Source organism: Sus scrofa, chromosome 18, assembly GCF_054392235.1.
Source record: "Sus scrofa isolate SSC_HxYL_T2T_F1_AM1 chromosome 18, Sscrofa_HxYL_maternal_Yorkshire_Landrace_v2.0, whole genome shotgun sequence".
Lineage (NCBI taxonomy): Eukaryota > Metazoa > Chordata > Mammalia > Artiodactyla > Suidae > Sus > Sus scrofa.
The window spans coordinates 15892139-15907459 of NC_139400.1; the positions used below are offsets into that span (position 1 = coordinate 15892139).

At 48.3% G+C, this 15321-nt stretch overlaps 1 protein-coding gene across 12 annotated transcripts in view; it reads right to left on the minus strand.

The window, feature by feature from the left end:
• The window catches only part of CASP2 (caspase 2), a 29006-nt gene that overhangs the window by 12588 nt on the left and 1097 nt on the right, over positions 1–15321 (minus strand). For 5 of the 12 annotated variants that reach the window (XR_014833593.1, XM_085005232.1, XM_005657720.4 and 2 more), the window contains exons 2-9: positions 13544–13694; positions 12788–12976; positions 12550–12631; positions 11896–11990; positions 11446–11622; positions 4143–4271; positions 3904–3994; positions 21–170 (exon numbers count right to left, since the gene is read on the minus strand). Coding sequence is in view for 6 of the 12 variants with exons in the window: in XM_085005232.1 (XP_084861358.1) it covers positions 21–170; positions 3904–3994; positions 4143–4271; positions 11446–11622; positions 11896–11990; positions 12550–12631; positions 12788–12976; positions 13544–13694 (1064 nt within the window). In the remaining 6 variants the exon portion in view is untranslated. Of the gene's footprint in view, positions 1–20; positions 171–3033; positions 3819–3903; positions 3995–4142; positions 4272–8705; positions 10328–11029; positions 11623–11895; positions 11991–12549; positions 12632–12787; positions 12977–13543; positions 13695–15321 lie in introns of those variants that run through there. The other 7 variants (XR_014833596.1, XR_002340222.2, XR_014833595.1 and 4 more) reach the window with 4 other exon arrangements.

Consider the following 15321-nt stretch of genomic DNA (forward strand, 5'->3'; position numbering starts at 1 on the left):
TCTTTCGGACCTCACAATACCTCTGAGGCAGGCGTAGCCGCAGATCATGTCTGAGCGAGTGGGCAGCCGCATCTTCAGCAGCTCCTCTTTGCCAGCGTCGCTCTCCTCACACTCGGGGGACCGGGCATGGTTCTTTCCATCTTGCTGGTCGACCCCGCGATCTGTTTCATCTGTAGAAAGACAGACAGAGTGGACAAAGGTGTCATTTCCTCCCATCTCTCTTGGGCCCACCAGGGGCAAGGCCAAGTTCCCTACGATCGTGACTGGGAAGAGCCATTTCCAGCTGTTGCCTCCAACCTATGGCTGATGAATTAAAACAAAACAAAACCATTACTCCCGTTCCTCTGCCAGCTCGCATCCACCAGGTAGAGGGCGCCCACGACAGGCCAGGCACTGTGCTCAAGAGTGTGCACAAATACGTGGTCTGAGCTTTGTCCACTCTGTGTAAGACAGGGAAAGTGCTCAATTAAATGCTCCTGGCAAACGGAATTAAAAGCCACCTGTGTCCATGATTCACTTGTTCAATTATCAATATACCTGGAAGTCAAAGTGCTTCTTACTGCAATTACAATAAAACATCGATACATTTCGTTTTGTTATAAAAAAAGAAAAACAAGTTAATAAACCAACAATATGATTACATGTATGCTATATAAAAACTGCAACCTCAAATCTATGTATGAATGAACAAATTTATAAAACTTAGGCATGACAGCTGTTTAGAGGGTGGTCTTGGCATTTTTATTTTTTTTTGGCTGCACCTGTGGCCAGGGATCAAGCCTGAGCCACAGCAGTGACAATGCCAGATCTTTAACTCACTAAGCCATCGGGGAATTTCATAGTTTTCCCTTTCTTTCTCTCTTTTTTGGCTGCTCCTATGTCATAGGGAAGTTCCTGGGTGACAATGTGAAAAAGTTCCAGCAGTGACAATGCCTGATCCATAACCGGCTGAGCCACCAGGAATCTCCTGGTTTTGGCATTTTTAAATCACTTATCACTGGTTTATTAGTTTCATAAGCGGCAGGTGTGCAAGGTTTAAGAGACATTTAAAAGAGTAGAAATTTAAAATTGGGATATTTTGACTGTTTTCTTCTACACAATGGAAAGAGAACATGATTATTCAATAGATTCTCAACATACCCTAGCAAATACCCAACCAAACCTTGATACGGGCCTTATCCACCCTAAGATGTATTCTTTTTCTGATGCTATTGTTTTTATTTTGGGGGTGGTTGGGGTGCTGCTGGTAGGAAAGAGAGACAGGGAGGACACACGGCTTGTCATGCCAAAGGCAGAAGGCTGTGTATACTTTTTACACCAACTCCTGCTCCGTGTGATGTTCAAGAGAGCCTAAGAGGGACATGAAGCCTGAAGAGCTGAGCAGGAAAAAGACCAAGATTCACTGAGCCAATAAAAATGTATTGAGCAACTGCCAGGTGCCAGGCGGTGCTTTTGTTTTAAGCCCTAGCAGTACAGGGAAGAAGCCCCAGCCCTCATGGAGCTCCCACTCCAGGCTGTGAGCCAGTCAGCTGGGGTGGGGCAGTCCTTTTGGCAGGCCTCAACTGTATTAACTGAATACAGCAGAAGACAGGTGAGCTCAAACTTTCAAAGGAAGAGCTGGCTACCAGTCATCCTTTAAAGGATTTAACTTTCTTTTGGGTCTTTTAGTGCCACACCTGTGGCCTATGGAAGTTCCCAGGCCAGGGGATGAATCGGAGCTGCTGCAGCCGGCCTACACCACAGCCATGATCTATGCTGCCGTTTGCGGCAACGCCGGACACTTAACCCACTGAGCAAGGACAGGGATCAAACCCCTGTCCTCACGGATACTAGTCAGGTTCTTAACCTGCTGAGCCACAAAGGGAACTCCTGAAGCTTTGTAGAGAGAAAATTGAGACTATCCCAGAAGAGAGCATTTTCCCATATCCAGATCTAGTATCTGTGTATAATCTCTGAACAATGTAGAAAATGATCACCAACACGTTTATTCCGTTTTCTTCTGCTAGTGATACTTCCTAAAGGAACGGGCCCCGCGGAAGGCATCCCTCAAGAGAAAGGAGAGTCCTCTTTTGCCTTTGTGCCTCAGCTCCATTAATACACAAATGTTATTGGTTCTTTCTTCACAATACCCCAATATCTGTTTTCTATATTCTTGCTATGCTTTTTAGGCAGATTGATTTCCACCCACTCATTCAATATTTATTAAGTGCGACTATCAAGCAGTGCTCTGGACCCGGGGATACAGCTGGTGAATAAAAGTTCCTGCCTACACCTAACTCTCCCTGCCATGGCACTGCTCCCTGCCATGGTAATCGCCCCGAAAAAACACAAAAAAACTTCATCCCATTATTTCTTACTTACGCTCCCAAGAGCTCTGTACTATTATCTGTCAAAGTCCAAAATCTCAGCTGCGACTAAAGGATTATGACCAGCTCAAGGATCTACTTCATGTGGTAAGCCCCATCTCACTACATCCTGCTACAGACACTCAGTGTTTAAATGAGATCTGGGTACGTTTCTGGCTCAGCATCCTTTTTTGGGGGGGGTGGGGGAGATACCCTTTTAATCTTGGTGTGCTTGTCATACTGCACTCCCTTTTACCCCTGAAAGGCTCCACCTGCTACTCCACATCTATGTCACACACACAAAAATTATTACCATGTTTAGGCAAAGTGACCTTTAAATCAAACTGTAAGCCCCTTAAAGGCACGGACCATGTTATAACAGTTAGAGCTGGCATTTTCCAGGAGTTTACTGTGAGCCAGACACTGCGCTATGGAAGCCCTTCGTATGTCCCATTTCCCTCAGTTATCACAACCTCCTGGCCTTACGAAGACAGTCAGATGATTATCTACGTTTTTTGTTTTTTTTCTTTTTTTGTCTTTTTGCCTTTTCTAGGGCTGCTCCTGCGGCATATGGAGGTTCCCAGGCTAGGGTCTAATCGGAGCTGTAGCCACCAGCCTACGCCAGAGCCACAGCAAGGCTGGATCCCGGCCGCGTTTGTGACCTACACCACAGCTCACGGCAACGCGGGATCCTTAACCCACTGAGCGAGGCCAGGGATCGAACCCACAACCTCATGGTTCCTAGTCAGATTCGTTAACCACTGCGCCACAACGGGAACTCCTATCCACATTTTATACCGAGGAAACTAAGGTGGAGGCATAGCAAGTAATGTCTCTAACATGACCTAAGAAGTAAGTGCTGGAGGCAGATTCTGACTCCAGAGTTAGAGCTTTTGATTATTCCTGTTTTCCTCCCAGATGAGGACCAGGCCCGCCTGTCCTCTGAGCCTACATGGAGACCTGGCCCTTCAAGGGGCAAAAGAGACCACGTGCAGGAAAGAAGAGGGATGGACGCAGCTCACGGAAGAGCACGAGCCGAAGGCTGACGGGGGGCTTCTGCGCTGCCATCCTGCCTGACCCGTGAGTGGCAGGGAAGAGAGGAAGCGGGGGTGCAGTGCAGGTGAGAAGTAAGAGGAGAGAGTAGAAACGAGGAAGGCGGAGAAAGAAGAAGAGCCAGAGCAGCAAGTGAGAGAGCCAGGAAGCAGAGACAGAAAAGCCTGAACTGGAACGAGTGCCCCGAAAAAGCCACCTCAGGGTAAATATGCAGGAAAAAGGAAGCGTTCTCAGCAAAGAAGGCCAAGATGCCGAGAGCATCCTGAGGCCAGGCCATGGCGGTGCACAGAGAGCTGACCAACCTGAGAGCCACGGGCTGCCCAAGTCCCAGCACACCCCATGCATCGGGAGACACTTACAGAGCAAGAGAGGCGGTGGCAGCAGTGAACAGAAGGAGGTGCCCAAGGGATCCAATAGCACCTGAGAGGAGCAAACAGCAAAGTGAGAGCTGGTGGGAGGCTGCCCGGGAGCCACCACCCAGGTGCTGGTCAGCCAGGGCACTCACCTCCACGGCAGGCCTGGATGAAGAACATTTTCGGTTTGTTCTGCAGGCTTGGGCAGTTGGCATTGTCGAAGAGCTGAAACACCTCCTGCAGCTGCCGCAAAGAAGTAAAGAAGAAGGGAGGTTGGTGAGCGGGGCCTCCCGAGTCCTACACACACAACAGCAGCCATCACTGGCAGGACGGGCAGGCGGGAGGCGCCGCCACCCAGCTTGACAGCTGCCGCCCACAGGACTGCACACACCTGAAGCAGCTTGCCATCCACGCCGTACACGCCGCCCTCCACGCCATGGGAGAGGAGCGCCACTATGCAGGAGTCGGTGACACGGTGAGTGGGTAACTGGGCAAAATCCTGGAGTTTCTCTTGCATCTCCTAGAAAAAGACACCTTTTAGTGCTATTCACTCCGGCCGGCAGCAACAGAAGCTTTTCTTTGGAGCCTGAAACCCCAAGCTGTGAAAAGATAAACTGTGCCTTCTATATTCCTCTGGCCAAAGAAAGCTGTGGACGCCCCAGAAAACTGCATGACTTCAGACCAAACTCTGAAGGTATTTTATAATTCACAGATTCACTGAGATATGTTAAGAGCTCCTGCATTAAAAGAAATTACTGACGAAGCTAATGATGCATGCGCTAGTTGACGGCCACTCTCCACTCAACCAGCGCCTTCTTCAAAGCATGTGCCCTTGGAGTTCCCATCGTGGCTCAGTGGTTAACGAATCCGACTAGGAACCATGAGGTTGTGGGTTCGATCCCTGGCCTTGCTCAGTGGGTTAAGGATCTGGTGTTGCCATGAGCTGTAGTGTAGGTTGCAGACGCGGCTTGGATCCAGCCTTGCTGTGGCTCTGGTGTAGGCTGGTGGCTACAGCTCCGATTCGACCCCTGGCCTGGGGACCTCCACATGCTGCAGGTGTGGCCCTAGAAAAGGCAAAAAAGTATGGGCCCTGCGTGTCAATGGGACAAAGAGGACCATCAGGCGAACTGTGCATGCAGTAGGTAACACAGCTACGAGGAAACAGCTGCAAGAACTGCTCTGTGACAAGGGCTGACAGGTTCATGAGCAGAGAGCGGCAGTGCTTCTATGCTGTTTTCGGCCCGAGAATTTAAGTTCCTAGCAACAGGGACCATGCCTGTAAAACCACTTTGTCCATGGAAGAGCAGACTCTATGGACGATTCTCTACAGTGTCACCAGGGGATCCATGGGCTCGTAAACTGAAACACATCATTTGGCCCCTCAAGGCTCCAATACCCGTTTTGTAGGAAGACAATGAAGCATAAATCTAATGAACAGACTACAAAACAGACCCAAGGACATAGAGAACAGATTTGTGGCTGCCAAGGTGCCTGGAGGTGGCGGGAGAGTGGGATGGACTGGGGTTTGGGGTTGGTAGATGCAAACCATTACATTTAGAATGGATAAGCTATGAGGTCCTCCCGTATACAGCACAAGGACTATATCCAGTCTCTTGGGAGAGAGCATCATGGAAGATAATATAAGAAAAAGAATATATATATATGTATGTGTATGACTGGGTCACCATGCTGTATAGTAGAAATTGCCTCAACACTGGTAAATCAACCATACCCTAATAAAAAATAAATCTGATTTAAAAAAAAAACCCAGGGAGTTCCCGACGTGGCGCAGTGGTTAACGAATCCGACTAGGAACCATGAGGTTGCGGGTTCGGTCCCTGCCCTTGCTCAGTGGGTTAGCGATCCGGCGTTGCCGTGAGCTGTGGTGTAGGTTGCAGACGCGGCTCGGATCCTGCGTTGCTGTGGCTCTGGCGTAGGCCGGTCGCTACAGCTCCGATTCAACCCCTAGCCTGGGAACCTCCATATGCCGCGGGAGCGGCCGAAGAAGTAGCAACAACAACAACAAAAAAGACAAAAAAAAAAAAAAAAAAAAAAAAAAAAAAAAAAAACAACAAAAAAACCCAGCAGATCTCCAAGTTTGTGAAGATTAAATGAGATATTGCATAGAAAGCACTGTGTCCATCCGGCACAGGGTGCAGAGACCTGCCATTATAATGTGCCTGTCTAATGAAGGGCATCGATGCTATTTTTTCAAAGAAACCTTGAAGTCCAACTTAAAGAATCTTTTTAATCTTGCTCTAGACTGCCCTATATATAAATACACACATGCATACATGTGCGTATATATAGTCCTTTTAGGAATGCACTCATGACACACAGAAGTTCCCAGGCTATGGGTCAAATCGGAGCTGCAGCGGCTGGCCTACACCACAGCCATAGCCAGGCCAGATCCAAGCCGCCTCTGCAACCTATACCACAGCTCACAGCAACACGGGATTCTTAACCCACTAAGCAAGGCCAGGGATCAAACGCAAGTCCTCATGGATACTAGTCGGGTTCATTACCGCTGAGCCATAACGGGAACTTCCAAGACTGCCACAGACAAATAACACTCTGCCTTAAGCATGTGGTCCATCCTATAGCGAGTTATACCATAGCTAACGGTTTAACAGTATGATACCAACTGTTAAACCTGTGTCTCCCTCTGCACCTCAGGATATCTCAATCCTCTCTATCCGAGATGAACAGAGAGAAAACAAGTTCGTTTTATCAGGAATTTGCATAAAATATAACGAAGAATATGCTATCTAGGCACAACAGTTGGAGCAGGCATAGACTGTACCGTTACCACACACAGCCTCCAATACATCGCACATCTGTATGGCACACACTGCACTGCTTCCCCAGCTGTGGTCCATCAGCATCACCTGGGACCTTGCAAAAATGGCAAAGTCTTGGGCCTCAGCAAACTGTGTTTTCACAAGCCCACTAGGTGATTCCGATGTGCTGAAGTTGGAGAACTATTTATCTATTTGCTTGGAAGACTTCTGTTTGCAGATAATTGAGACTTAATAAAACAGACTGGAAAGTCTGCAACTTCACTGGGAATGGAGAAATCGGTCGTGTTCAAAGAGTATGTATGTATATTTTCTGGGCAAACTGAAACCAAACATAATACTGGAGAACTTAAGGTAACAAAAGATACCCAAAATAGATTCACTTTAAGAATATATAATCTCGGAGTTCCCATCGTGGCGCAGTGGTTAACGAATCCGACTAGGATAGGAACCATGAGGTTTCGGGTTTGATCCCTGGCCTTTCTTAGTGGGTTAAGGATCCCGCGTTGCTGTGAGCTGTGGTGTAGGTCACAGACGTGGCTCAGATCCCGAGTTGCTGTGGCTCTGGTGTAGGCTGGTGGCTACAGCTCTAATTCGACCCCTAGCCTGAGAACCTTGCGGCCCAAGAAAAGGCAAAAAAAAAAAAAAAAGAATATATAATCTCAAGAGAATATACAAGTATGACTGATCCCCTGGAATTGACGATAATAGAATTTAACACGTAATAATTGAAGCTAATTTTGCTCCAAGAAAAGGAATAAAAATATAAGCTTGGCACCTACTCATGAGCATTTTGAATTTAGGTCAGATTATTAAGTCAGTAAACAGAAGACAACAAAGCCCAAATTAAGAACACACAGACTTTGAATTTAATAAGCCTAAACCATTCAATAAATGGGGGTTAGTCACTGGAGGAATTTTCCAAGTAGTGCAGCTTAGAATAGGATTTGAGATCTATTTTTGATAAAATTATAGGACTTCTATCACCAGCAGGCCTCTTAACGCTTGTAAGTGTTAAGGGAAAACAGGAGAAGAGAGTAACCTGCGAACCCCCTGAAATTACACCTGAAATTTTACAGGCAGCTGCACTTTCCAGAGATTCTCCATGTTCTTGGTTCTGTCTCTTTGCTCGCCACATGATTACATAGAAGACTTGAGCCTCTTGAGATGGTCTCTCAGCAGGAGAGTGTTCTGTGCAGGTGCCCAGTGTACCAAGCGGGGACAGATGCCCAGTGTACTACTGTAACTGCCTGGTTTTCCCTGCATCTGGGAGTTTGGCCACTGTCACAGACTGATTCTGCCACGTCTTCTAAGGACCGGGACACATGGAGGGCTGATCCGAAGCCTTTCATTCTTTCTCAAAGATCATCCTCACTCATTAAAGTCTTTTTCCTACACAAGTAATACCCGAATTTACATCTTGGGTTCTGACTTCCTCTGAGGCCCTCACTTCCTAGCTTTTCCCAGCTTCTTCCCTAGGCAGCCATTCAATCACTTACAGTACAATCCTGCCATTATACTATTTTCCACCTATCTTCTTTTTTAGTACTATTTTCAGTAACTGTTTATTTTTATTGAAGCGTAGTTGGTTCACCGTGCTAAGCACAGGTGTACAGCAGTGATTGTTTTTAACACATGAATAAGCACATATTCTTTTATGTTAGTTTATGTATACACATACACACTTTTCACATTATTTTCCATTAAAGGTTATTACAAGATATTGAATAGAGTTCCCTGTGCTATACAGTAAGTCCTCGCTGCTTATCTATTTTATATCTAGTAGGATGTGTCTGTTAATCCCAAACCCCACCCCCCGCCCTCCTTCACTGCTCCTTTGTTAAGTACAAGTTTGTTTTCTATGTCTGTGAATCTACTTGTCTTTTTTTTTTTGGCTGTGCCAGTAGCTTGTGGAAATTCCTGGGCCAAGGACTGAACCCGTACCACAACAGGGATCCCAGCTGTTGTAATGACAATGCTGGATCCTTAACCCACCTGCATAAAAGAACTTCTATTTCTAGGGTTTTTTAATTAAGCTCATTCGTAGCTTTTTTTTAAGATTCCACATATAAATGATATCATAAGATGTTTGTCTTTCTCTGTCTGACTTCACTTAGTATGACCTCTATGTTACTGCTAAAGGCATCATTTCACTCTTTTATGGCTGAACAGTTCTCCGCGTATATTCAGATCTCTGTCCATTCATCTACTGGTGGACACTTACCCCCTTCCAAGTCTTGGCTCTTATAAATAGTGCCACTCTGAATGGTGGGGTGCATACATCTTTCCGAATGATGGTTTTCTCTGCATATACCACACTCGTTTCCTTTTTGTCCACTGGCCAATCCAGGCCCCCGTGCCATGTCACACTGGCATGATAAAATTAACTCCAAACTGGATGCCCTGCCACTGGTCTCTACTCGGTTCTTGACAATACTGTCACACAAGTCTTCCTGAATCATCACTGTGAATGCATCACCTTTCTGTTCCAAAACTACTTATGAAGCCCTCATGCCAAAACAAGGAGGTCCAAGTCCCCTGGGAAGACATTCAAGGGCCGGGGACTCTGTCCCCGTTAACGTCCATCTCATTTTTGGCACTCCTTTGCCCCAGACATCGGTTTACCCCCAAGAGCCCCAACACCACACGCGTTTCTAATCTACATGCTGTTCCCCTTATGCTGGACCCACCGAGGGCGGCTTCGGCCTCACATTCCCCACTTATCCTTCTGACCGTATCTACCCAAGTGGTTGCTTCCTTCCCTTACCGACTGTGGAAGACGCTGTCCCTCATCTCACGTGGTCCTCAGGAACATGAGGGGATGTGCTTCTTTTTTTTTTGCTGATGCCAAGACTCCCTCAACTACCTGAGGTCCCCCAAACTCACGGTCCACATTTAGAAAAAATCTCTGCTGGCTAACACAGTTCTCCCTCTGTTAGAGGGTGCTCAGAACTGAACTCTACTGCAGTTCAAGTTACAGGAACAGCGTAACCAGAGAATGAGAACCTAACAGGTCCTTGGAGCTGCATCAGGTTTAGGGTAAGTGGGAATGAGATTTATCAAGTAGGCTCAGAGGCCCTTCAAATCTACTGAATGTCTCTGAAAATGAGCAGCACGTAGCTGACTGGGTGACTAAGGAAGTATCTTTAACTATCAAGCACATAAATTCCCCTATCAACCGCACAAAATCTGGGAAACCACTACATAACATTCTTACTGAAAAGAATGACTAGACCAAAACTTCTAAAGAACTGTAAATAGCAATCATTTTGTTCAGTGACCTTCTAACAGGACTCCCTCTTCGGGCACTGCAGCCGTTCCACCTTACTCCCTCATGCCCAGCACAACTCTCAGGAAAGCACATAGCCTATGTGAATACTTGACAACGAAAAAGGCTGTTCCAGCCATGGTGGGTGTAGCCCTTTCCGTGGACTATGACTGGGAGGCTGGCAACAGCACGGTAAAGGCAGCATTCAGGTACCTACCAGTGAAATCGGCCTTCACAAAAGTTTAGCAAATACATATTTACTCTCACAAAAGACAGCTGAGAAATAACAATGCAGAAGACAAAGAGAGACCCCCCCCCCACACACACACACACTTCAACAGATCAAAGAGCATTTCACAGACACCTTCATTTCACCACGGACATTCCCGACGGCAAGCCCAGGAGAAAGTACTATTGTTCTGGAATCAAAATAAAGAATTAGAGGAGTTCCTGTTGTGGCTCAGTGGTTAATGAACCCCACTAGCATCCATGAGGACGCGGGTTCGATCCCTGGCCTCGCTCAGTGGGTTAAGGATCCGACGTTGCCGTGAGCTGTGGTGTAGGTCGAAGAGGCAGCTCGGATCCCAAGTTGCTGTGGCTCTGGCGTAGGCCAGCAGCTACAGCTCCAAATGGACCCCTAGCCTCGGAACCTCCGTATGCCAGGATGCAGACAAAAAAAATACAGAATTAGTGTGAATCTTACCAATGGACTATTTTTGGATTTCAAAACAAATACCTAAAGGTAACAAAGTCAGTGGTACAGCTGGTAACTGAGGTTAACAGGAACTAACCCATGATGAAAATGCCTATGACCTGTAGTCACCTACCCTAAGATCTGTCTTGTGGCTACACCAGTGACAAGTGAAACTCCCACCATAAAACGGTAAAGACCATTCCAGCAAACTTTCATTTGCAAGGATCTGATCTGCCAAAGTCACCCTGAGAACAAGAACTAGACTTCTAAGTAGCAATTACCAGAAGTAAATGTTCTGTGCAGTCCTGGCGTATGAAGACCTTTTCTCTTGTCTTTTTTGTTTTTACGGCCGCACCCATGGCCTATGGAGGTTCCCAGGCTAGGGGGTGAATCAGGGCTGGAGCTGCCACGTACGCCGCAGCCACAGCCACGTCACATCCGAACTTCATCTGTGACCTACACCACACCTCACGGCCACGCCGGATCCTTCACCCACCGAGTAGGGCCAGGGATCAAACCTGCATCTTCATGGATCCTAGTCGGGTTCATTACCACTGAGCCACAGCTGGAACTCCTGAATACCTTTTCTGAGTTGGTCAGGTGCATGTCAGTGTCCCCAGCTCTGAGCGACTGGGAATCAAGTTGCTGAGCTGGCAGAGGTGAGCACCTGACCCTGGACCATCCTGACTCAGGGAGCACAGCCACCCTGCGAGGGCAACACCGAAGCCACTGGCTGCACCTAATTCTTCCTTCCCTTTTTTAACTTCATACTAGATGGCAAGGTGAGAGGCAGGCCATACCAAGTGCAAGGCAAGAAGAGAAAACAAGGCCAGCAAGGCCAAGCCCAGCAGGCAGGGGAGTGCCGATGTCTCTGGCCCCCAAGAGCCGCCCAGCTCTCTAATGAGCACACGTCCACATGTCCTGCCTCAGGTACCTGCGCAGTCTGGTCAAGCAGGACATGAACTTGGTAGCCCAAGAGCTTGAAGAGGGCCACTAGAGTGCTGTGGTCCACATCGCCTCCAGAGCGGAATTCCAGGTCCTTCTCGCCAGTGAAGTGCACATTGCTCAGCACCAGCGCCAGCCCGCGGGGCCGAGACTGCAACCTATAGGCCTGGGGAGGGAAGGCCGATTAGACCGCGAGCTTCCTGAGCCCAGAAACGCCACCTCCCCAACACACGGGACACTTCAGGAAAAACGAGGACACAGCATTCTCCGACTCAACCCCACCAGGTCAAAACAATAAATGCCCACCGAAGACATTCAAGCAGCAATGGTGTTCTGACTCATACCGCGGGAAGCAAACGGCCACACAAACTAAGTTCAGACGCCCAGAAAGGTAGCTCACGTCCCAGCTCTCTTCCTCCTGCCACGTCCCAAGACTCACCAGCTGGTAGTGTGTCTGATAGAACTCAGGAGTGCAGGGCTTCACCTGGAGGCAGGGAGGACCGTCTCCGTCGTCTAGGGAGCGTTCCCCCACATCTGCAGCAAAGAGAGCCGAAACACTCACACGCAATCTATGCACCGAGCCGAGGACTTCACTTGTAATAATCGCTGGCCTTGCTCACTCCGAGGCTGTATGATCTACGAGGGCAAAGGCCCTGCTTACTCGTGCTCATCTCTGGATGCTCCATACCTCGCTTGCGAGTAGCAGTTGGTGCTCACCCCACTGAGTGACTGCATGGGGCATCTGCCAAAAGCCTTTTTCTAATCACTAGACTATTCGATCAGCAGGCAAGACGCTCAGGCGTCGTCTTGCCTCGCTGTGAGATAACTCAGCTCTCTAGAGGAGACAGGCTAACAACGTGCAAGAGTTTCCTACCTGTGCACGTTGCCAATTATCATTAAAAAATCATCCGTGACGGTAGGAAAATAGGCCCAATCAATACCCCATCTAAACCTCCCGCTGGTCCCCGACAAATTCGCTGAGGGAACTGTTCCCAACATGCTCGAAAATAGGTACTCCCCTGGGGCAAAGTCAGATACCAGCCAAAAACACAAAGTCAACCCGGGGGATCAATTCGGTGCCATTGATTCTCACCTGCAGAGAGGCGGGGCTGCTTGTGGGGGGGACAGGACTCACGCACCGGGAAAGGGAGACTCAAGTTGTAGTCGCAGCTCAGCTGTAAGAAATTAGGACCACCACGCCGGGCCTCAGGGAGCTGGTCCAGCCCCCGTCAAACAGAAACCTAACCCCGCCCACCAACCCTGGCTCAAAAGTGCCCCCTGCCCCCCACCTGCTGCCCCAACAACCCTTCCCAACACAGCCCATGTCTCACCACGTGTCTAGGACTCCATACTGGTGGGTGTGCATGCTGAAGACCAGACAGGGTTTCAAGCAACAGCTCCTCCAGGTGATCCTGCTTGGTTTCCCTCAAGGCCACACAGAAGGCGTCAAAAGCCTGCGGGCCCCTCTTGGGCAGCAGGTTCAGAAGTTCCACATTCTGGCTGAAACTGCCCACCTTGGCCTATGGTACAAAAATAAAAAATGAAACCACACTGACTTACCTAGCAGTATATATATACATTTCTTTGCCTTTTTTAGGGCCACAGCGGCAGCATGTAGAGGTTCCCAGGCTAGGGGTCGAATTGGAGCTACAGCTGCCAGCCTATGCCACAGCCACAGCAATGCCAGATCTGAGCTAATGTCTTAGACCTACACCACAGCTCACGGCAACGCCGGATCCTTGACCCACTGAGCAAGGCCAGGGATCGAACCCGCATCCTCATGAATACTAGCTGGATTCGTTTCTGCTGCGCCTCAATGGGAACTCCTCTAGCAGGCATCCTATCTCTCCAGATAGACTTCCTGATAATGTCATCATCCATCTCAGAGGTTCCTCTTATGGGAAAAATATGAACGTGTGACGTCCTTCCCATGATTTCTGAGTTGTATGTCCATTTCAGTGCTCTAGGGTAGAAGCGTGACTTCACTTCCTCAGTAAGGCTCATCTTCTTCACACTTTCTCACGCTCCGGTCCTATGCCTACAACTGATGTAGGTACACGTGGCTTTTCTCTTTTGCTCTCAGGTACCTGAATGTGCTCCCTCATTTCCAAGGTGATAATGTCCTTCTCCAGGAGGTGTTCTAACAGTTCGCTCAGCAGCAGCTGTTTGGCCAGGACCACTCGGTTCTTTTTTAGAGCTTCCTGATGGTCAGGATGCATGCCACACACCCCCAACATCCTGTAGACAAAGAGGAGACAGAACGACTCTCAAGTACAGGATTTGGTACAGAAATGGGGGTGGGGGGGCAAGAAGTGTGGGTAGGAAAAAGACATAAAGAACAAGACTTAGGAGTTCCCGTCGTGGCGCAGTGGTTAACGAATCCGACTAGGAACCATGAGGTTGCGGGTTCGGTCCCTGCCCTTGCTCAGTGGGTTAACGATCCGGCATTGCCGTGAGCTGTGGTGTAGGTTGCAGACGCGGATCGGATCCCGCGTTGCTGTGGCTCTGGTGTAGGCTGGTGGCTACAGCTCCGATTCGACCCCTAGCCTGGGAACCTCCATATGCCGCGGGAGCGGCCCAAGAAATAGCAAAAAAAAAAAAACAAGACTTATAATAACCAAGATCGGATATGTTTTATTGAAGCTGGTTAAAAATCAAAGAAATATTAAGCAGGGAGTTCCCGTTTGGCTCAGCAGTAACAAAACCGACCGGGATCCATGAGGACACGGGTTCGATCCCTGGGCTCACTTAGTGGGTTAAGGATCTAGGGCTGCCGTGAGCTGTGGTGTAGGCTGCAGATGCAGCTCCGATTAGACCCCTGGCCTGGGAACTTCCATATGCCGTGGGTACAGCCCTAGAAAAGACAACAAAAGAAAAAAGTAAACTGTAAGTTCCAGTGACAAAATGATGTTAGAAATGACCAGAATCTGGAGTTCCCGTCGTGGCTCAGTGGTTAACGAATCCGACTAGGAACCATGAGGTTGCGGGTTTGATCCCTGGCCTTGTTCAGTGGGTTAAGGATCTGACGTTGCCATGAGCTGTGGTGTAGGTTGCAGACATGGCTCAGATCCTGCGTGGCTGTGGCTGTGGTGTAGGCCAGTGGCTACCACTCTGATTCAACCCTTAGCCTGGGAACCTCCATATGCCGCGGGAGCAGCCCAAGAAATGGCAAAAAGAAAAAGAAATGACCAGAATCCATAAAGAACTAAGTAAAAAGTCTGACAGTCATGTCTGAAACTGCATTTTAATTTCACGTTCTCCGTTCTATTGTAATACTCGTTTACACCAAACCTTTAGTAAAAACCTGCTACAACAACACACTCTAAAGATATCAAAAACCTCACTTATGAATCATCTTAGGCGTTCCCATCGTGGCTCAGCAATAATGAACCCGACAAGTATCCAAGAGGACATGGGTTCGATCCCTGGCCTCACTCAGTGGTACAGGAGCTGGCATTGTGTACAGGCTGCAGCGGAGGCTTGGATCCCATGTTGCTGTGGCTGTGCACTGGCCTGCAGTTGCAGCTCTGATGTGACCCCAAGCCTAGGAATTTCCATATGCCGTGCGTGTGGCCCTCAAAAGACAAAAAAAAAAAATCACCTTAGAACACACGAAAGCAGTAACAATGAGACAAGTGTGAACTCTGGTTAAAAATAAGTGTTGAAAGGTCAACTGTAAGATGACATCACAACTGGATACTAGGTCTTTCCTCAGGATACAGACAATGCAGGGTAAGTTTCCTCAGTTTTTCCTCCCTAAAGTCCCAGGAGCATTTTCTCCTTACAACTTTCTCCTCCCCCGGTTGCCAGGACACCACTGTCTTCAGTTCCCCTCTCTGCCTTCTAGGTCATTTCCTTCACAGGA